Source organism: Drosophila sechellia, chromosome 4, assembly GCF_004382195.2.
Source record: "Drosophila sechellia strain sech25 chromosome 4, ASM438219v1, whole genome shotgun sequence".
In the NCBI taxonomy this organism is placed as follows: domain Eukaryota; kingdom Metazoa; phylum Arthropoda; class Insecta; order Diptera; family Drosophilidae; genus Drosophila; species Drosophila sechellia.
The window spans coordinates 1,197,501-1,221,357 of NC_045953.1; the positions used below are offsets into that span (position 1 = coordinate 1,197,501).

Consider the following 23,857-nt stretch of genomic DNA (forward strand, 5'->3'; position numbering starts at 1 on the left):
GCAAAAAGGAAATTATGCTGCCCTGTACTAGAATCGTTGAAAAGTTTGAGCAGTGTGAATGTCTCGATCTGATTAAAATTAAGCACGCAGCTTCCAGAGACACGGAGTACGCTTTTGTGTAACAGCACAAAACTACTACTTTTTTCATTTTTGTATTAGTCTTGTAAGTTTCTATCGATATGTCAAACAACATTTTGCCACGCCCAAAACGGCCACGCCAAAAAATTTTGATTTTTCTTCGTTTTATTGTTTGTCTAGTCAATATCTATCGGTTGTTACCATGCCTGCCGGCCAGCTAGAATTATATACCATTAATGGTATATAAGAAAGCGACAATGCAAGAAAAGAAAGTAGGACATAAGTACAAGTAAGAAATTTGCCATCGCTTCCTCGGATATCGAAAATTAGATTAAAAAATTCTTCCAGCATCGAACGGTTGTTTCGAATACAAGTTTCGAAACAGGTTGTATTAGATCAGCTTTTTATGTGGGACCAGCTAAAGGGGTTTCTCTGGTTTTTAATGCTGAAGGGATTTACAAAAACAACCCTGTCTATATATTATTATGGTCGGTGCAGACAATATAAATTTCAAATGTATACAAAAAAAACTAATATATCAAATTTTTTTCAGGACAAACATGAACGTGAAGAAGAGGAACGTAAACGACGAATTCAACTTTATGTATTTATTTCACGATGTATTTCATACCCTTTTAATGCTAAACAACCCACGGATATGACTAAGCGGCAAACCAAAATAAGCAAACAGCAGTTGGAAATTATAACTCAGCGATTTCAAGTAAGAAACAAAAGTATTATAATGTGTTAAAATTCAGTAAAAATGCATGTTGTGTTGCTCCGAATATCGGCCGAGCTTCAAAACCATTTAGCGTTGCTATACACAATAGCTAATATATTTCATTTAGCATCAAAGAAACATTCTACGTTGCTGCGTTCGAACCAAGGCTGACTTAACATCTGAAATCTTTGACACTATTTCAAGACTAGCGTCATGTCGACTCCAAAACAAACCCAGACTGTGCGCCCAAAGTTTTGATTTTTTCAAATCTCATTTTCTTCCCATTGTAGTGGAATGAACTTTGATGGTTACCAGAATATACATTACTCGCGATACGGCAATTCTTTCAGAAAAACGTATTCAAGGATAATTTTTTGCTGCATAAGATATAACTCTAATATTACTGCCATTACGTGGCAAATCGATCCATATATGATTATCAGATATTACTTTGAGCAATATAAGGACATGGTCACATCCACTCTCCTTGATGATGAAATCAAATGTATTTTTATTCCTCCGAAAAATTTCACACTAGGGAGTAATGTGGAACCCAGGGAATTGGAAAGTAGAGACTATGCTTCAAAGACTCTGTAGGAAACGGCATTAAGCGTATTACAAAAACGTTCTAAACAAATAGCTGGACCTTGCACCATCAGCATCATGGTACATCGGTTGAATTTCGAAACCCAAAGGAGAAGCCCGACTGAAGAGAACTATAGAAGATGTGACTACACCAAACACAAAAGTATTGCAGTATTGCCCTACTCAGAAACTGTGGTTCAAAACAGACCGAACCATATTCTATATTTAGTTGCATAATGCCATCGCTTTTTTATATTCTATATGTACAAGAAAATACATATTTACATATATATATCATTTCGTGAGCAGGTCGCTGTGACGGTGTCCCTATAAAAATTCAACTCGCCACATAGCCATCGCAACTGGCAAGAATAAAATAATGTAGTTTACTTAACCTAACAACCCCGCCATGTTTCTGACCACCACTATTTCAGAGAAACCATGAATACTTCCAAACTAGATGACCCCATATAAAATTTAACGAACATTTTGAGCATTTAAAGTTCCCGAGATCTCGACGCTTATACGGACATGGCCAAATAGACTCGATTAGTTATTATTATCAATATCTGTATGCCTGTACGCACACAGGCAAAATGTTTCGATATTTTTTCATATTTTTATTAATCTTGTAAATTTCTATCGATTTGTCAACAAAATTTCTGCCACGCCCACTCTAACGTTTGTGCCCGTGTGTGTGTTGGGCGGTTTGGGCTTTAGGTTCTTGCGCTTTATCTACATATGCCTCTGGAATCTGCATGCTTTTTCTCAAGTTTCTAGCTTGTTCCACTGGATCTGATAGTGATCCTGGTCAAACCCCAAAACTGCCACGCCCACACTTTTATAATTTTATTTATGATAGTCGAGAATCTTGAGTATAGCCAAATTTGCTGTTAAATCCCTCCAACAAATCGTTAGCATTTAGCTTTTAGTTTTCTGCAATTCTTCAAAGTCTTTCTTTTCACATACAAATTACCATTAATGAACTATTAACAATTTATTGTTAGGCGTTTCTTAAAGGCGAAACTCAAATAATGGCAGATGAAGCATTTCAAAATGCTGTGCAGAGTTACCATGACGTTTTTCTTAAATCGGAACGAGTTTTAAAAATGGTCCAATCTGGTGCATCATCACAGCACGATTTTCGAGAAGTTTTTCGCAATAATATAGAAAAACGTGTCAGGTATAATCAACAAACAATATATGAAGTTGCGTTTATACTATATGAAGTATAACTATTTTATTTAAGATCTTTACCTGAGATAGATGGTCTTAGTAAAGAAACCGTACTAACTTCATGGATGGCGAAATTCGACATTATATTAAAAGGTACTGGAGAAGAAGATTCTAAGCGACCATCTCGAATGCAGCAATCACTGAATAGCGAGTTAATTCTTTCTAAAGAACAATTGTATGATATGTTTCAACAAATATTGCTAGTAAAAAAATTCGAGCATCAAATATTATTTAACGCCTTGATGGTAAGCTTATATTTTAATTATAATATATACATTCCACAGGTAAATATGAGTATTTTTAGTTAGATTCTGCCGATGAACAAGCAGCAGCTATAAGACGGGAATTGGACGGTAGAATGCAAAGAGTAGGAGAAATGGAAAAAAATCGCAAACTAATGCCTAAATTTGTACTCAAAGAAATGGAGTCTCTTTACGTTGAAGAACTTAAATCGTCTATAAATCTTCTGATGGCAAATCTTGAATCTCTTCCAGTGTCAAAAGGAAATATGGATAGTAAATACGGACTCCAGAAATTAAAACGTTATAATCACAGGTTATTTATACAAATTTTTAAATGTACAAATATTTTAAAAACTCTCTTTTTACACTCTTTTTTCTTTTTTTACTTACAGTACACCGTCGTTTTTGTAAGTAATAACAAATCACTGCATTGTGTGATTAATAATAACAATAATGATGGCTCTACAACCCTAATTTATGAATTTAAGCGATGTACATCAGTTTATATTTTTTATTAGCTTAGCATTTTAAGTAACTTGTAGAATAGTTATACTGCTTAATGTAATGTATTATTACCTTTTACTTAGAGGAACGTAGTCAGACTTAATTCATTTGTGACCCTATAAGGTATGTAAAATCTAGCAATGACCACCTGTGCCTAAGAACTTTGAGTTCTCTGGAACTGTAAAAGCTAGGAATTTCCACGTAGTATTCCAGCAACTTAGCGCTACTTAGCTTTAAAAGAATACACTCTAAAGCCCACAATCCGTCCAAAAATGACAAGCCGACATTATTTCGAAAAAATATATAGATATTTTCTTTTTATTCGTCTCCTAAATGGTATACCACAATCCTTGAAACGTATTGTACTGTTAGAAGTAACCGTGTTCGGAACGCTTCGATATTGAAAACTTGTCAAGCTAGATAGTTAGGATTAGGTATACAGATTCTAGTAATTTTTACGCTGTGCAAGTTTGTCTTGAAACAATCTTATGAAATTTTTATTATGAAATACTGCCAAATGTGGTGTCAATCAATTTAATTATTAATAATTATGCTTATAATTTTTTATGCTGTCACCACATTTTCTTTGGAATGTTTTCGTGGAAAATAAATTAGAATTCGAATAGCTTGTATGCATATTTCGGCAATATTTAACTATATTTTTAATTCCATGAACTGACTTCCGTTCTTTTTTTTTCTAAAACAAAGAAAGTTGATACTGCGATCTCACGGATCTTTATCTAAGTTGGAGTGTGATTCAGAGGATGGTACCACACAATTGACAAAGTTAGATGTTGTACTAACTTTTCAACTGGAAGTAATCGTTATGGAAGTTAAAGGGCTTAAATCTTTAGCTCCCAATCGAATTGTTTACTGCACAATGGAAGTTGAGAACGGGGAAAAGCTTCAAACGGATCAAGCCGAAGCATCAAAACCAATGTAGGAGTCTAGAAAAAAACCTTCAATATACATCAGTATTTTTATAGGTGGGATACACAGGGCGATTTTACAACCACGCACCCACTGCCAGTTGTCAAGGTAAAACTGTACACAGAGAACCCCGGAATGCTGGCATTGGAGGATAAGGAACTGGGAAAGGTAACACTTAAGCCTACTCCACTTTCTTCAAAGGTAAGCTTGCCTTATGTATATAAAATATAATATAAAGCATTTTTTGGTTAAGTCACCTGAGTGGCATCGAATGATTGTACCGAAAAATCTTCCCGATCAAGATATACGTATTAAGATAGCTTGCCGACTTGATAAGCCATTAAATATGAAACATTGTGGGTAAGTATACTTTTCTTTAGTGTCGCAAAATCCCACTTTTTTTAAACCGATAAAATACGTATGTGTAGGTATCTTTATGCCATTGGGAAATCAGTATGGAAAAAATGGAAAAGGCGCTATTTTGTCCTAGTTCAAGTATCCCAATATACTTTTGCAATGTGCAGCTATAAAGAGAAAAAATCAGAACCGTCTGAAATGATGCAGCTTGATGGATATACTGTTGATTATATAGAAGCCGCCAGTGGTATTTTTATAAAATTATTATTTATGATAATGATTGATGTTAAAACTGACATTTATATATAGCAAATCTTATGTTTGGAATCGATTTGAATGGAGGCCGTTTTTTCTTCAATGCTGTTCGCGAGGGAGATAGCATTTCGTTTGCTTGCGATGATGAAAACGAATGCAGTCTTTGGGTCATGGCTATGTACAGGGCGACTGGACAGTCCCACAAACCAACTCCACCAATAACCCAAGATAAGAATTCAGCTATGTCGAAAATTCAAGGTGGTACGTAATTTGAAATATATTTATCTATTTGGGCCTCTGTTTAGAGCGACTTATAAATATTTGTTTATTTTGGAACTTAAAATGATCTCATGCGCATTCTATGACGTTTAAAAAGTTTACAATTATGGTATTTAAACAAGATCACTCAACAAAAGTTATTAATAATATGACTCATGATGGAAGTGGCTAATATGTTTCTGATGACATATCGATTAAAATTGGAATGATAAAATGACAAAGAATGGACAGGTGGATAGACAGACATAGCCGATTAACATGGCTAGTTATCCTGAACAAAAATATGTATTTTTTATAAGGCCGAAAAAGCTTTTTTTACCTGTTTGTACTTCTTAATTAACATAGTATACCCATTTACTTAAATTTATAAAGAGTCACAGAACTTGAAAACACCATATCAAAAACATATAGTATAAAATAAGTTTTAACTACTTTATTTTAAATTTCCCGCCATAATAAAAATATTTTTACAGTTGGAAGACTTAAATTACTATATATAATTCAAATGCTTAATTTAAAGTTAAATTCGATTGATATTAAATTTAAGGCAGTGCAATACAATTTCACTATGGGGGTCAATTAGTTTTTAGCTTTAAAAAGACAGGAATATGCAGAGAGTATAGTATCTAAATTGGCCTAGTTAAACTATACTTTAGCTTAAATAGTGATGTGTCAAAATGATTTTGTGCACATTTAAACAATTATAACAATTATTTTGTGTTTTGTTAATGCTTAAACTTATTAATTTATATTAATTTATAAAGTTCAATATGATGATTATAACATCATTGCCAGTAGATAATATACCAGTTTTTCTTGCTTTTTCAGAATATATATATATTATATATTTAATATATATTTTACATTTTTCAGACGCAGATAAAGCCCGTAAACATGGAATGGAGGATTTCATAAGCACCGATCCTTGTACTTTTGATCATGCTACACTTTTCAAGACATTACAGAATCTTACACTGGAGTATAGGCTCAACGACCCATATGCTTCTTTGGTAAGTTAATATCATTATAAAAACTTAAAATAATGTTAGTTTATTATACCCGTTACGGGTTTACTACTCAACGAGTCGAAAAGTATGTAACAGGTAGAAGGAAACGTTTCCGACCATATGAAGTATATCAGGATCAATAGCCGAGTCGCAGCGCAAGTTTGTTTCTAAATGATGTCACCCCCACTCTTACGCCCATAAACCGTCAAAAACTGCCGTGCAACCACTTTAAATATTTTTGAAATACTTTTTAAATTTTTGGTTAGCCTTATAAATGCCAAGCCCACATACGCCTAACCTCCCAAAATTGACACACCCACACTTTAGTAAAATGTTTTGTAGTTTATTAGTTTTGTAAATTTTTATCGATTTGACAAAAAACTCCAACCGCCCAAAACTGCTTAGAGTAACGGGTAACTGATAGTCGGGGAACTTGATAGCTTTTATCGAAAAGCCAAAAAAGTTGAAACTTCTCCCTAGCCAAGCCACCTGCTGAGTAACTGCCTTCTGATAGTCTAGAACGTTCTCTCTCGTTTGTATTGTTTTTAGGGGTGGTTTAGTCCTGGTCAAGTTTTCGTGTTGGACGAATATTGCGCTCGTTATGGTGTCCGAGGATGCTACAGACACTTATGCTACCTTTCTGATTTACTGGATCGTGCCGAAAAACAATACATGATAGACCCAACTCTAATTCACTATTCATTCGCCTTCTGCGCGAGCCATGTGCATGGAAACAGGTAATACTCATTAATGTTTTAGGTTTTAATGAAATAATTTTTAAACTTATTTACAGACCTGATGGAGTTGGAAGCATAACACATGAGGAAAAGGAGAAATTTTCTGAAATCAAAGAACGCCTACGTCAATTACTCGAATTTCAAATAACCAATTTCAGATACTGTTTTCCATTTGGTCGCCCCGAAGGTGCACTCAAAGCAACATTATCCCTATTAGAGAGAGTTTTAATGAAAGACATTGTTACCCCCGTTCCACCTGAAGAAGTTCGTCAAATGATTAAAAAAAGTTTAGAGACGGCAGCGCTTGTAAATTATACGCGTCTTTCCAATAAGGCAAAAATTGATGGTATGAAACTTATATTTGTATTATGACTAAAGCTTATATGAAACTTATATTTGTATTCTGACTAAAAGCATATGATATTTCGGCAAAAAAAATAATCTCCGAAAGATAACTTCGCTATAAATTTGTATCAATACGTAGGGTTTTCTCACAGTTCAGATTAGATTTTTTTTTTTTTTTTATAAAAATTAATATAATTTGCCGCTAGTTAAAAAAAGAAAAAAGTGTTGGAAAGAAGAAATTGGCAAAACAACTGATTTAATCCAAAACAACAGAGAATGCTATAGTCGAGTTCCCCGACCATCAAATAACCCGTTATTTTAGCATTTTAATAAAAGCCGCGTTTAAAGCAAATATTCTAAAGTATAACAGAATATGATGCCGGCATGGATCTCAGTGTTATAGAAGTTACTTGTGTAGTAAATATTGTCTTCCCCATTCAACCAACCAAAACTGTCAAACTCACGCATTGTAATTAAGGATTAATTTATTAAATATAATATATACTAAAAAGGAAACGGTTTCCACCCTATAAAATATATATATTCTTGGATATTCTACATCATTAGCTGAGTCGATCTAGTCATGTCCGTCTGTCTGTCTGTTTGATCGTTTTATTGTCACTATATCTTTGCAAAACATTTCGCAATGCACCAAAATTGTGTGAATCATTGTCTACCTAAAAGTATTGAATAAATGTAGAGCTTTCGGTATACAATGTTTAATTTTCTGAGAGTTTTGAGCACTAGGTGGCGCACACAGTCAGAAGAAGAGAGGTTGGGTATCTCCCTTGAATTCAAATATCAGATACTTAATATCGACTCGAACGAACAATGGCAAAGAACGGGATTTTTCTATTAGTTTTCGCTTAGCATTTTGTTTAATCGTTATTGAACGTTTTTCTTGAGATAGCTTTTAATTTTAGGCTGTGCTCTTCAGCTTCGTGGCTAATTGTTGCTTTAAATAATAACTTGACCTTAATTCGGTTTCGCATCAGTTTTGTTCACATTTTGTGTTAATTTGGTCGTCGACTTAATTTACAACAGCATTACCATTTTATTTGCGCGCAGACATCACTTTTTCGATATTAGTCGCGGTCAAGTGACAACCGTTTCCTCTAGTTTTTCGATTTGCTGTTGTTCATATAACAGATCTATAAATATCGTCAGAATTGCAATATTGTTTATAGTAGTTATTCGCTGAAGAAAGTGCAAATATGATGCAAAAAAGAACTAAGCAAATACTATTTTTATACCCGTTAAAGTATATATATTCTTGATCAGGATCAACAGCCGAGTCGATCTGACCTTGTCCGTCCGTCTGTCTGCCGGTCCGTATGAACGTCGAGATATCAGGAACAATAAAAGCTAGAAGGTTGAGATAAAGCATACAGATTCTAGAGACAAAGACGTAGAGCAAGTTCGTGACACATGTTGCCCACTCTAGCGCCCCAAAACCGCACAAAACTTCCACGCCCACACTTTTGAAATATGTGTTGATATTTTTTCACATTTTATTAGTCTTGTAAATTTCTATCGATTAAAAACTTTTTGGCACACCCACCCTAACGCCTTATAACCGCCTAGAAATGACACCCCACATTTTTGAAAATGTTTTTCATATTTTTCATAATTTTATTAGTCTTGTAAATTTCTATCGATTTGGCAATAATCTTTAAGCCACGCCCACTCTAACGCCCTAAAGCCGTCGGAAAACTTAAAATGTTTTGTATATTTTTTCATAATTTTATTAGTGTTGTAAATTTTTATGGATTTGCCAAAAAAACATTTTGCCACACCCACTCTAACGCCCTAAAGCCGTTAATATATTATATTATATTATTATATTAAATACTATAAAATCGGTGAATTATATCGGGTCATAGTACAGAAACTTTTTAAATAAATTTAAAGTTAAGACGACGTATTTCGCATATAACTCTATGAGAACTAAACAATTTTTGACGCACACACAGAGGATTTGCGAGGAGACGTTATTGTTCCGGCCCCAAAAAAACTAGAGGACCTAATACACTTAGCAGAACTGTGTGTTGATTTGTTGCAACAAAACGAGGAACATTATGGAGAAGTAAGTTGTATATCTTTATTAAAATAGTTCGGTTTCATATGTTTTTTCAAACCATTTTCGTTTTAATGATTTATCATCCTTATATTTTGGATATTATTCATCCCACAATAAAAACCAAATAATATCTAAATTAGTTATTGTAATGTTTAAATACCAAACTTAGTTGTGCTTTTAACGTGTCCAGTTGGTGTTTACTGTAACTTTACATAAATGTCGTAACTTAACCAAATCTATGTATAATATACATACATACATGCCGACTTTGATGTGGTTAACTGGTTATTTTTTGTTGTTAACATAGGTAAAATTGTGCCTTTTGTATATTAAGTTACTAAAGAATGATAAATATCCCAGTTCACTATTATATTTTCGCTTCATTTACATATAAATACCAAATTTTTATTACAAGTTTTGTATCCTAAAGAGAATTTATTTAGATTACCATTTGCTTTGAGTTTTAAATGTATGTATACTTCTTTATGTTTTAGTTTATGTTATCATCAGTAAAGACTTCACACCCTTGTAACAATAAATAATATCTGCAAAAAGTTTCTTCGAAAATTTGTTTTGCTTATATCTATATAAAATTAGTATACTGATCTTGGAAAAATCGAAAAAAGGAGAATCAAGAAAGGAAATAGATTTGTCAAGCCAATGAGAACAATTTATGATAAAAACAATAAAACTACAATTTCTTTTCTGACATTTTAAATAAATTTAAAATATATATAGTCCTATGACAGCTTTTTGATTTAGTCGTCTGATTTTAATCAAACATGAACCGAAATTACTCTAACTCTAACGCCCATAAAGCGCCCTAAAATGCCATAGACACAATTTTGAAAAATTCTTTCTTTTCTACAATTTGTTTTTTTTTTATTCTATAATTAGTCTTGCTATTTCTTACCAATATGACGACAAACGTTTCTTCGCCCACTCGAATGCACACAATCGGAACAAAACTGCAGCGCCTACTTGAAATATGTTTTCGTATTTTTATGCCCGTTACTCGTAGAGTAAAAGAGTATACTAGATTCGTTGAAAAGTATCTAAAAGGCAGAATTCCTTATATGTTCAAAAACTCTAGGAGACTGAAAAAAAATAGTAAATTGAGAACGCTCTAGTCGTGTTCCCCGATTATCAGATGTCCGTTACTCAACTAGCAATTACAAAATGTTATGTTATATCGATAGAAAATGGGAAACAACAATTTTCACAAGTGTGGACATGGCAGTTTTGTAATGCTTGTGATCGTTTCCGAGCACATAAAGTATATATATTTTTAATCAGGGTCAATAGCCGAGTCGATTTGGCCATGCCTGTCTGTACGTATGAACGTCGAGATATCAGGAACTATGAAAGCTAGAAGGTTGAGGTTCAGCATACAGATTCTAGAGACTTAGACGCAGCGTTACAAATTTGAAACAATTTCTTGTTATATTTCCTATTTATATTAGTTTAGAAAATTTCTATCGACTTCTCAAAAAACTTTCAGCCACGTCCACAATCTGCCTAAAATTGCAACACCGTCACCGTTTGAAAAATGTGTTGAAATTTTTCATTTTATAGTTTGTCTTTCGATTTCGATAGATATGCTGCAAAAATTTTTGCTTACGCCTACACTAATCCCCAAAACCTTCACGCCTACACAATAAGTTTTATTTTTCTTTTTTGACAATTTGCGATGTTGCGATATCAAATATTAAAAAGTGATCGATTTATTACTTAATAACTTTTAAACGTGAATATTTTGAGAAAAGTTAGGGCTGTATGTTAGAGTCGAAGAAAACTACGAAAAAGGGATATTTTTATGTCGTGTTCGAGCTGTTTAACACAAATATAATAACAATGCAATAAACACCAGGACTTTAATAATGTTTGGTATCAACAGACAAGCAGATACATTTTATTTTTTTCGCACACTGTCCTATCTTCCGCTGTACACAACAGTGACACTATTTTCAAAACTTGATCTTGTGGTGTTGTTTTTAGTACCTGTCTTTATTTGTGCCAGTTCCTACCTTAATATATGTTGTTCTGTCGGCTAAAAACAACAAAAGGATGGAAAAATGTGTAATCGATTTCGATCCCATAATGAACATACACGTATTTTCCGAGTTGCAGTACAATCCGAGTCAATGAACAGGGATATTCTTTCGTATTATTGCAAACTATTAAACCCAAAACTAGATGAGAGTTTCAGATTGTTTTTCAACTTGGAAATGCCCAACTATAATGTCGTAGATATATAAAGTTACTACACTTTTTCCCTTTTGCCTTTGCAATTCAGCAAATACATTTTACTTGGGCCCTTGGCAATAAATCAATTTGAAAAATACTTATACAAAACATATACCCTATAACTCTACGAGTGTGTTGTTTACCTGTTAGAAATGTAATTGAAGATGGTATTCTTTTATCTGCCTATCATCATTCCTGGCATTTACTTCAAATACTTTGGGAATCAAGTAGAAATCCCAAACAAGATAAGAGACAACCTGATTTCTCTATAAATTACAATTTATTAAGTGGCAGGTTATTGTGGATGCGTCACTATATCTGACAATGATACTTGTACAACTAAATAAAAATTTGTATGTACTTACACCTATTTAACAACTATGCTCGATTTATTTAGCTGCGCAAACATGATAAAATGGATAAAAAGAAATTACTTAAGGAAGATGATGATGTATCAGGAGGACACAATGAAAGCGAAGTTGATTTAATCGACAGTACTGGACTCATTAGCGCATCTGAACTGGCTTCTGCCGCATCAACTGATGGATCGTCATTTCGTTACTGTATGCCGACTCATGCAGTGTATACCCCGCCAGTACCAACGGCATGTATCGTTGATAACTTTGGGTCTAAAAAAATAGAAATAGGAAATAATCGGGAAATAATAGGGACATTCTACATTTATTATTAATTTTGCAAATTCCGAATATTGTTTAAAAAGACCAAAAACGTTCAAACGTAAAACATAGTGTTTGAAATAAATGGAAATTCGGAAAATGTAGTTAAAAAACTTTTTCAATTGTTTCCAAACAACTTGGTATGCATTGCAACTAGGGTATACGCATTCATGATCATTGTGACTAAATTAGTCAATTTTAGCGGTTCGATGACCGATTTCAATCCAATCCTTTAACCTGAAGTATTATATGAGGGTATTATACCAGTTACTCGTATGTTAAAAATGTATACTACATGAGTTCAGAACTATGAAACATTCTAAACGCGTAGAAATATATATAAATATTTATATGTTTTATATATATTCTTGATCGCGATCACTATGCGAGTCGATATTTGCTAGACATAATATTAGTGCAAAGTAAAAATTATTAAAAATGTTTATTGATCTTAAAAATTGATTTAAGGATCATGCAACACTATGAATATTATTTTCCTGTATTTAATGAGTTTCTGAATGATGTAATTAAAATGTTGGAAATAAAAAAATTCAATAGCCGTAAATTGCATTATTATTATATAAAAATTTTACATTATTATATACATTACATATATTTTCTTCAAGAATATGCTTTAAAAGCGCATCTATATTTGAAGCATGCACCCACGCGGAAGTTCCCAGATATATATTAAATATATATACGCCTAAGCGTTGTTCAATTTTAGATATAGGCAGACAAATGTATTAACAATACAATTGCTGCAGCAGGGAGATTTTTCGTACATTATATATATATGTATGTACTTCTATATATCCGTGTTCATATCTGAGCAATACTTGCTTAATACTATAGGGTTATTCTTTTGCATACATTCTTTTCAAAGAATATAGTATACCCATTTACTTAACGAGTAACGGGTATAAAAATATCTTTTTAGTACTTTTATTAAGGACTGTGAAACCGGTAAACAAAAATCAGATTTAAAGATACTGAATTTCATAGTGCTATACTCTTTTAAAAATGACGTTAAAATTTGTTTGGTTTCAATAAGCAGAATTTAAACATTGTTATTGATAATTGAACATTACTGTCTTTATTATATAAACATTATATATTATATATATATGTATATACATATATTTATTTATAATTTATATATTTATTTATATTTGAAAATTAATTGATTTTATTTTTTTTACCAGTAGTAATATTAATTAGGATATTAGCAACACCAGCTTAACATTTTAAAAAGGGTAGATCTGAATTCCTATATACATTCAGGGAAGATTGCAGAATAATTAGTACGTATCTTGAAACACTTCTTCTTACTTTCCTTTTTGATGTTAATAATTTTTGATGGTAATCAAAAGCACACTTACCTTCCTCCACAGATCTCAACAAACACCATAAAATATTTATATTAACCTTGTAAAATATATTTTCTGTGTGCAAATATTTATATACATATATTGTCTTATGCCAATATGATCTTTAAAAAAGATAAATTTTGAATTTCGCTTGTAATTTTCCTAATAATAATATATATACACTTGCTTTATTTGTACATATCAATATTAATTTAACTTTTATTTTCTTCAGGCATTTGCATGGTTTAGCGACTTGCTAGTGGAACACGCGGAAATATTTTGGTCTCTCTTTGCAGTTGACATGGATAGAGTCTTATCAGAACAAGCTCCTGATACGTGGGACTCTTTTCCATTGTTTCAAATATTAAATGATTATTTGAGAACTGATGGTAAGTTAAACTTAACAGAGATATGAACTTTTTTCGTTTATAATTACCGACGCAAAATTGTTTAAAAAAATTATCATGGCACAATACTTAAAGATCCTCTTTAATATTCAAATAAACTGGTGAATACCGAATTAAAACGCTTTATGATTTTAAGCAACGGTTATTTTTAATAAAGCGTTTTAATTCTGTATTCTTTAATAATATATATTTTCCATTGTAATATAATAAAAATTGGATAAAGCTGGCATTGGTACAGTCGGAAATTGATAAGCTCAGTGATGGGATAGAATTTATAACTTTTTTTTAAATCATGAAGTGTACTTATTCGGTATAAACCAGTTGGTTAACAGTGGAGACAAGTGTCATCTAAATACCAGTACCGGCTTTTGCACATAATATAAAAATTGTTAACTAAATTTTACTCTTTGGATGGAAATGTATATTTATAGGAAAAGCGTGCTAGTGCCATACAGGCAGCTTAATTTAATGAGAAATTGTTCTTATACAATTATTTACAGCTCAATAATATTTATATAGATTTATATTGTGTTGGGGCTGCAGATAGCATGAATAATATCAATGGGAACTTTGTTCATACATGTTAAGTCAAAACCTGGTCTGGTAGAATTCTGTAAAAAAAAGACAAATACTTCATTTCTGTTTTTATAAAACAACTAAGTGGCAGAATGATCTTATGGTGATGTGGAATAAACATCAATAGGTTACGCAGTAAATTATTTTTACCTTAGTAAAAAAGATCTGATTTAATATAAAAAGACATTTAATTTTCATTTCGGCTAGACAAAAGTGAATGTTTCACAAATCGAAAACTGGAGCATCGATTTTTCGATTTCGATTACCGGAGCATGCCCGGTATAAATGGTATACTAGATTCGATAAATAGTAACAGGTAGGAGGAAGTGTTTTCGACCATATAAAGTAAACATATTATTGACCGGGATTAATAGCCGAGTCGATCCGGCCCTGTCCGTCTCGATCTCAGGAACTATAAAAGAATGTTGAGATTAAGCATGCACCTTCCAGAGACACAGACGCAGCGCAAGTTTGTTTCCAAATGTTGCACGCCTATCCTAACGCCCACAAACCGCCAAAACCTGTCACGCCCGCATTTTTGAAAAATATTTTGATCTTTTTTCATATAAAAATTAAAAATAATAAAAAATTAGTCTTGTAAACTTCTACCGATTTGATAAAAAAAAACTTTTTTTATGTAACGGGTATTTGATAGTCGGGGAACTCGACTATAGCATGTATGCGAAACTTTATTTTCTTGCATAATTTCTTTAGACAACTTGCGTAATGGACGTTTTCATCAGCACCTTCGAGACACTTTTGCACCTTTAGTTGTGCGGTATGTGGATCTGATGGAGTCTTCAATAGCTCAGTCAATTCATAAGGGATTTGAAAAAGAACGATGGGAAAGCAAAGGGTAGGTATAACCTAATCTAATTCATTACATTTAAATGGAATCAAAAAATTTATATAAATAATATATGCACATATTGCAAAAAAACAACAATAGCTAAAATTCTACAAAATTGGCTAGTTACCATAAAAAATTGTCTTAAGTGAATTTATTTTATGGATCGTAATAATAAATAGTGCGGATTAAAAGATATTAATTTGAAGTCAGACTGGCAAGGTTATACATACGTACATATATTAAAAAAAGGTCAATTTTTTTTATTCTGCACTTAAACTCAGTGTTTATGTTGTATTTATATTTTTATTCTATAAAACTTTAGGATTAACGCTGCTTTGAACCCTGCAGCATTAAACAATGCTGCCCAGGCGCTCAATACAGCAGCTCTCAACCCATCAATGCTACTGTGCGGCAAAAAAGATCAAGTAAATTTTTATGTACCGAAGCTACCAAAGCAATCAAATTCAACAGCGGCCAACGACGAAATGAGGTTTTTAAATAAAAAAAGTCATCATATATATAGAAGTAGATTTTAAAATTGTCTGCATTTGGTTTTGCATTTTGCTTTCTGCCAAATTTTATGCATTGCGGATTTTAAAACTGATAGCATTTCAATGCATTTTACAAGATATTAGTCAATAAAACTTTCTAGAAAATAGTTGTTTAAAATTACGGTAAATATATCTAAAAATATTAAATTTAATATTTCATATTTATGGCTTGTAAAGTTACTTTGAAAATCATATTGCCAGTTTGTGTAATAAGATACTTCTGCATTTCCCAATATGTTTAAAATAAGAGTATATAATTGTGAGAATATAAATTTTTAGCACAGAGCACCAAGCCAGTTCCAAAATTAGTATCGAAATTAAGGAATTTTTAAAAACATGATCAGGCATTTTATTCGACCCTTGCAAACTGTAAAATAATTTTGGTAAGAAGAAGCAGTATTGCAGGCATTCCGATCGCATTAAAGTAGTAAAGGACAAATAAATTGTATGTATGTTGTTAAGTATGAAAAATCAAGTTGGTCTTGATTTGTCCGTCTTGAAAATTAAATTTCTTGATTATATGAATATATATATAGTGGTATCATTGTTTTGAAGCTAATATGCTCAGTGCAGGCATCACTAGAATACATATTCCAAATCCCATCTTTTCGGACAGGTTGCCAATAGACCGACGAGCAGATTGATATGGAAAATCCTCAATTGTTCCGGAAACGCTTTTTCTACCTATGTATGAACATTTTCTTACTTAATAAGCTACATAAAAAAGCAACAAGTGGAGTTTATTATAATACACGGATTTCCAATCTAGTCATAAAATTTGTCCGTAAAGAAACAATCACGAAAATATTTACCTCAGTTTATAAATTTATTATAATGCACGGATTCCCAAACTAGTCACAAAATTGGTCCGTAAAGAAAGAATCCCGAAAAATGTTACCTCAGTATAGCATTCCACCCCTTCTCATTTTCTAAAATCATAATGTGGAGCTCATTATGATGCACGGATTTCTAGTCACAAAAGTGGGCCGTAAAGAAGGAATCGCAAAAAATATTACCTCAGTTAATCTTTATTAATTCGTGGGCATGTGTAGCCATTGTACCTTCTCAGATTTACTAAAATACTACAAATAATGGGACACATTATTTTTAAAGGTTTCAATGTTACACAGTTGACTTCCAATTAAAAAAGCACTGATACAAAATTCCTTTTCCAAATAATGGCAATAAACAGCATGTTTCCTACAATCATGTTTCTCGGCATTCTTGCTTCAGCGATCATTTTCGTGACTAGACCCAGACCTTTGCAAGAAATAAAAAAAATGTAAAGTATATAGCCATCTCTTCGGCGGCATACAGGCACTATGTGGCAGATAGCACGATCAGTGAAAATATTAAATATTGCACAAATTTTAAAGCTTCTTAAATTTGGCGCCAAACACAACAATTGTATTGAGTAATTATAGTAATGATAGCATGATTCTAATTAATAAATAGCAATAAATTAAATGAGCATTTGAAAATGTTTTGGCCATAGAAACAGAAGTAGCTTATGTGGTGTTACACAGTGTGTCTAAATTAATTGATCTCATTATATTTTAAAATTGCTTACGTTAAAGCCCATTATTTTATGTTGGCATACACATTGTTAACTATTTTTAAACGCTAGTAAGTCTTACCTATTCCAAATATTGCATTTTTTATGCTTAGAAACGGTTGTGCGACTTCTGAAGATTTATTTTGGAAACTAGACGCTCTACAATCTTTTATAAGAGACCTACACTGGCCAGACGCAGAGTTTCGACAACATTTGGAACAGCGCCTAAAAATGATGGCAGTCGATATGATAGAGCAATGTATTCAACGAACTGATTCGTCTTTTCAGTCATGGCTGAAAAAAAACATTGCCTTCATTTCAACTGATTATATATTACCCTCTGAAATGTGCGCCATGGTCAATGTGATATTAGACGCTAAAAACCAAAGCTTTAAATTAACTACTATTGACGGCATTGATTTGGTAAGTCTTTAAATTTTATTTTAAAAAAATTATGCCTAATTTATTTAAACTGTTTTTCATTTAGTACAAGTTTCATGCGAAAATTGATGACCAAATCGACAAAGCGAATGTAGCTATGACACAAGGTCTAAGCGGTAAACTTATGTCTGTGCTAGAGTCGACTTTGTCTAAGCTAGCACGATACGATGAAGGTAGCTTAATTGGCTCAATTCTTAGTTTTACAAATGTTTCGAGCTCAGGAAAGGATCTGGGGCAAGGATACGTAAATTTCTTCAGAAACAATATGGATCAAGTACGAGGAAAGATTGGCGACGATTTGTGGACATTACATTTTTTTGAGCAGTGGTATTCGCAGCAGATTAATATGCTGTGTAATTGGCTGTCGGATCGGGTGGACCACGCGCTTCATTATGCTCAAGTTGCATCAATTTCTCATATTATCAAGGTAATTTAGTAACATTGCAAATTAACTTATCTTTGTATCGTAAATTAATAGAGTAAATTTTTGTTAATATCCAAATAGATAAATACCGAAATTAAACATGTATAACTGCGTGCAAAAAATGATTCTTTTAACAAATTTCAGTAATAAAAATGGGAGACTTAGGATTCAAAGCGAACAGTCGTGATTTTTTTTTGCTGAAACTAGCGGTTTTTTTTCAATAAAATCTTTAAATATTCGATTTTTTAATTCGTAATCATTATGGATGGTGGTGTTTTTGCATTCACATAAAGTGCACCACGTTCTCGCTTTTCGACACAAACTTCAAAGTTGTGCAGACTGCGATCTTGCAGTACTTTCAAATTCTCGCTAGCAAGTGCTTTGCCCCGTGGTCAGAATTAAAATAACGATGTACACAAATGTGTACCATAATGCTGCTTACAACACAATTGCCTTCAGGAAATAAAGCCTGAGCAACCAAGTGACCAAGCTAAGGATCCCAATCTTACATATTGTTGTGGTGGATGGCTCAGAGTTGCGAACGAGATGAAAACGTTAATTTTCCAAACATCTTCCAAGATCACTGTCCCAAAAGAACTATTTTCAACCATACTACTACCACTACTGCATACCTCTGTTCTTTTCTTTCTCTTTAAAAATTAAACATATAGCATCCTTCCTTTCTATTAAAATGCAGTGCAAGCCCATATATTCCTAACTTTAAAGTGTTTCCTGGTATATCCACAATATACAGGCTATACCGTACTTCCAAACGAGGAGGTGGAGGTTATTCTCACTTTGAAGGAGTTGCTTTTTGATGAGTTCCGTAACATAGCATTCTTATGTTTTGTATAAATCTTGATGATATTTATATCACTTGCTTCAAAATTATTTTAATTTTCAGCTATCCAAGATGATTTTTAAGAACTTTCTGTTAGGGACCAATTGGTAGTTTTAGGAGATTTTAATATACTTTGTTCGCAAATAAAATATCAATTCTCCTTATAGCACAACGTGCTTTGTAACAAGTCCTGGAAGTCTGTTTCTTTGTCCTAATAGTATTAGGTAAAACCGTAAAACCACTACTTAGCCTAACCATTTTTGAAAATACGACGGTAATATGGTAATATCGATCTAACCGTTAACAAATTTTGAAAAGCCTAATTCCTACACTTTAAACGAAAGCTATTTAGCGTATTCAGACTGTTTCTTCTGTGTGCTTTTTGTGCTTGACTCGGTCATTTATGCACTTATGGTAAGGAAACTCAAAACGTTTCCGGGTCGATATTTTTTAAAGTGTATTTATAATTATTTGTTTGATAAGAGCAGGTGCTCTTCTTTAAAAAAGTTCTTAACTTATTTTTCCTTGCTCTGCTGCTGCTCTCATTATTTATTAAGTACCTTCTCTAAGTTATGAAACGTTCTCGTGAACGCAGATGATGTTAATAAAAGCCTGCAGTATAGGGACTTTTCTTGCCATTATATTACCATCGAAATAGCTTTCAAAATTTCCTGATCAAGAATTTTATTCAGTCTAAGTGTAAGCAAATGAATAACACTTGCTTACGATCTTGGTGTTCTTCTATGCAAATAATCTTTTTGGTATATATATATTTTATATTATATATATATATATAATAATAATATATAATATATTTTATATTATATATATATATATATAATAATATATAATATATAATAATAATATATAATATATATATATATAATATATACAGGATCAATAACCGAGTAGATCTGACCAAAGACATTAAAATAACAAGATGCTTAACGGCCATTCAGACATTTGTTTTGCACTATGCAGCCACTTTTTTTGTGATAGCAAAACGACTTTAATTGAATAGAAATCGATTATATAGAGAAACTTTCAAAAAATCGAGGAGATCTGCGTATAGTCAGCTTTAAGCAAACGAATTAAAAAAAATTAAGAGAAAGAGGAAAAACAAAAAAGTTGGAGCGCTTTTTTCCACCCAAAATTGTGCGCTAATTAAAAATATCAAATTGGAATATAACAAAATAATTCAACTGAATCTTATTTGAATTTAAATAATAAAAATGGATATTTTACATACATTATTATTAGGTCCAATGACTTAATAAATATACTAAATAATTAAAGCAAATCCAAAAAAAATTATTATAATTACTGTAATTAAAAACGTAAATTTTTTAAAAAGAAGTCATAACATTAAGAAAAAAATATTTCATAAATAAATACGTAGTAGAAAAAAGTAGATAAAAATATGAAAACTGTTTATTGCAAAAGTCATATCTGGAGGCACAACTGCGGACACAAGAACTCAATAACCACTGCCTTATTAATTTTTCACACGTCGCAAGCTGAATACTCTAATGACAAATATTCTAATATAAAGTCATTTTCGAAATTTATTATGTGATAGTATGTACATAGATTCGGCTATTACTATTTCTAAGCTATATTTAAATAATAATAACGTTAAGGCAATGCAAAACAAGAATTTTTCTCATGGTCCCAATTGATCAAAAATAATATAGATTTAAAGTCTACGAACTTCTAAGGTGAAGGGCATATTTGTCAAATTTACAATGCATGAGCATATGTGTGCCCACATACAGTTGTCTGCTATCACTGTATGCGTAGAAAAGAGCTGTTTGCTGTAGCGCTCTCCGTTCTCTCTCTTTCGAACAAAAGCTCGTGTGAGCCTGGAGCCACCTCTAGAGCCACGGCGAAAAAGTCGTGTCCCAAAATTCGTATGTCGTTACGCATCTTGTTATTCTAGTGTCTTTGGTTGGGGTTTGTTGACCCATTTTGCCACGCCCACTCTAACGCCCTAAAACAGCCCAAAACTGCCACGCACACATTCTCGAAAAATTGTTGGATATTTTTCATAATTTTATTTGTCTTGTAAATTTCTATCCATTTGCCACATTTTTTTCATATTTTTATTAGTCTTGTAAATTTTTAATCGATTCGCCAAAAAAATATCTTGCCACGTCTAACGTCCACAAGCCTGCTAACTGCTAAGCCTGCACTTTTGAAAAATATTTTGACCTTTATTCATATTTTTATTAGCCTTGTTAATTTCTATCGAAATACCGCTACGCCTAGACTTTCAAAAATGTTTTTTTTATGATTTTGCGAGAGAGCGGCTGCACAGTGCATTTTATGTGCATACAAAGGCAAAAGCAAACGCCAAAAAACAGAAAAAGCTAAAGATTTAGTTAATTTGTTTAAATTAGTTCACACACCCAATCCATGCATCAACACTTACTGAACTGTAAGGGGATGGCGCTACCAACATGCCATCTATGCGGGGACGAGCTCACCGTTGACCATATTCTCGACGCCTGCAGCCAATTGCACTCAATTAGATCTCAATTATTTGCTACACATAGTCTTTCTAATTGTTTAAGTAACCCATCCTGTGAAAATATCTCTTGTAATCTTCTTGTAAATTTGTAAATATATCTTGTAAATTTCTATTGATTTGCCAAAAAACTGTTTGCCACGCCCACTCTTACACCCTAAATCCGCGCAAAACTGTTTATCTTATCTGTATACTATTTCTCGTTCGCACTTCCGCGTGTCTGATAGTCGGGAAACTCGATTATAGCGATTTCCCTTATTTTAAATATAACAAGAGAGAATGAATGAGATAGAATCAGCTACGCGTTACCCAATATCATCATTTTTCTAGGGTACCAATAGATATTGGGGAATAAAATGAGAAAAAATTTACTTGCGCTGCGTCTATGTCTCTAGAATATGTATGCTTCTAGCTTTTATAGTTCCTGAGATCTCTTATACGGCCGTAAAAGGTTCTTTCTGCCTATTACATACTTTTTTACGAATCTAGTATACCCTTTTACTCCACGAGTCAAAGCTACCTTCCTTTCGTATTTTTTAAATACTACTTTACTCGTACAGTCAAAGGTCCACTTTAACGCTCACAAAGCGAACAACACTGCCACACACACACTTTGAAGTGTTTTGTTATTTTTTTTATATATTTATTAGTCTTGTACATTTATATTGAATTGTCAAAAAACTTTTCTACGTCTACTGTGAAGCCCATAAAACGGCCACGCTGTTGAGAAATGATTTATTTTATTGGATTAAATAAGTTGTTTTGCCAATTTTTATCAACATGCCAATACATTTGAATCACGGCCACTCGGCTCTTAAAAACCGCCCAAATCTATTCCGCCCACACCTTAGAGCATTAAAATAAATTTTTTCCTAAAAAACCAAAGATCCTGAAGAATGTTGAAAATTCTCGGTTTAGCTAAGTAATGGGTATCTGATAGTCGGGAAACTCGACTAGAGAGTATATATGAAACAGAAAGTTTATATTACAATACTTGTTGCAATAGTATACAAAATGCATAGGAATTATCTTCTAAGTACGTTATAATAAATTCATATTAATCTTCTAATCTTTGAAATTTAGAAAATATATTCGGACTTTGAACTACAAGGTGTATTGGAAGACAAGCTGAATTCAAAAGCATATCAGGCAGTCGCACAGCGAATGGCAACAGAGGAAGCAACATGTGCATTGACAATGCCTGACGCTTGCGAAGATGAGTAAGTTTTATTGTGCGTTAAGATACACACCTTAAAATAAGTTTCCACTTTTTCAGACCGTGTGACGAAATTAGAGAAGGGGAGGAAGAAGACAATGGCGATGAATCTACATCTAATATACCAAGGGGCTTGCCAAAACCAAAAGTCGCTGCCGCCCAAGCTGCTGCTGTAACCAACGTGGTTGCCGGACGGGTGGGAAATTTACTAGGAAAAGGCATTGGTGGGCTTAGTTCAAAGTTAGGAAGTGGAAGTTGGTTTTAGACTTTACCAGTATTTTAAAATCATTATGAAAATTATACATTTTTTAAATTTCTCTATTCAAACTTTTATTATTTTTTATTTTTAAAATGCAATTTCACATCCCTTAAACGTATTTTATTCCCTTATCAATAAGTTATTAACACAGAAAAGAAAACTTACTAGGCACAACTACATATGTCCATTGCTTCTTGGTATTTGATATAAATTACTACCCAATGTTATTTTTACATGTAACTATTTATTGATTACTTAATATAAAAAAAACTTATAAATATAATAATACATTTATCGTTTAACTTTAGAATGAAATATCTATATATATACTTTAAAGGTGAAAGCATAATCTAAATACACATATAAACATAATATAATATTTATTTCATTTTAGAAGAAAACATATATATATACTTCTAACTTGAAATCATATGCTTCAAAAAACCTATGGGAGTTTTTGTTATTCTATAATTTTAAAAATTGTTACATTTCTTATTTAGTATCAGCATACTATATTCTAAGAGTAACACTTAATTTGCACTCAGAAAATTAAATTACTA

The 23,857-nt window shown here is 32.4% G+C and overlaps 1 protein-coding gene across 9 annotated transcripts in view; it reads left to right on the forward strand.

The window, feature by feature from the left end:
- Nucleotides 1-23,599, forward strand: part of LOC6620123 (calcium-dependent secretion activator) — a 31,898-nt gene extending 8,299 nt beyond the window's left edge. Inside the window, exons 4-25 of one of the 9 annotated variants that reach the window (XM_032723767.1) lie at nucleotides 632-799; nucleotides 2,392-2,567; nucleotides 2,634-2,865; nucleotides 2,925-3,175; nucleotides 3,255-3,269; nucleotides 4,075-4,305; nucleotides 4,353-4,497; nucleotides 4,550-4,656; nucleotides 4,725-4,900; nucleotides 4,963-5,169; nucleotides 6,061-6,197; nucleotides 6,744-6,931; nucleotides 6,988-7,277; nucleotides 9,250-9,362; nucleotides 12,001-12,207; nucleotides 13,883-14,039; nucleotides 15,348-15,489; nucleotides 15,806-15,973; nucleotides 17,703-18,012; nucleotides 18,077-18,457; nucleotides 22,906-23,042; nucleotides 23,099-23,599. In XM_032723767.1, coding sequence (XP_032579658.1) covers nucleotides 632-799; nucleotides 2,392-2,567; nucleotides 2,634-2,865; nucleotides 2,925-3,175; nucleotides 3,255-3,269; nucleotides 4,075-4,305; nucleotides 4,353-4,497; nucleotides 4,550-4,656; nucleotides 4,725-4,900; nucleotides 4,963-5,169; nucleotides 6,061-6,197; nucleotides 6,744-6,931; nucleotides 6,988-7,277; nucleotides 9,250-9,362; nucleotides 12,001-12,207; nucleotides 13,883-14,039; nucleotides 15,348-15,489; nucleotides 15,806-15,973; nucleotides 17,703-18,012; nucleotides 18,077-18,457; nucleotides 22,906-23,042; nucleotides 23,099-23,303 — 4,143 coding nt within the window. In that variant the 3' untranslated portion in view covers nucleotides 23,304-23,599. Of the gene's footprint in view, nucleotides 1-631; nucleotides 800-2,391; nucleotides 2,568-2,633; nucleotides 2,866-2,924; nucleotides 3,176-3,254; nucleotides 3,270-4,074; nucleotides 4,306-4,352; nucleotides 4,498-4,549; nucleotides 4,657-4,724; nucleotides 4,901-4,962; nucleotides 5,170-6,060; nucleotides 6,198-6,743; nucleotides 6,932-6,987; nucleotides 7,278-9,249; nucleotides 9,363-12,000; nucleotides 12,208-13,882; nucleotides 14,040-15,347; nucleotides 15,490-15,805; nucleotides 15,974-16,650; nucleotides 16,723-17,702; nucleotides 18,013-18,076; nucleotides 18,458-22,905; nucleotides 23,043-23,098 lie in introns of those variants that run through there. The other 8 variants (XM_032723771.1, XM_032723768.1, XM_032723769.1 and 5 more) reach the window with 8 other exon arrangements.
- The last annotated feature ends 258 nt before the right edge of the window (nucleotides 23,600-23,857 follow it).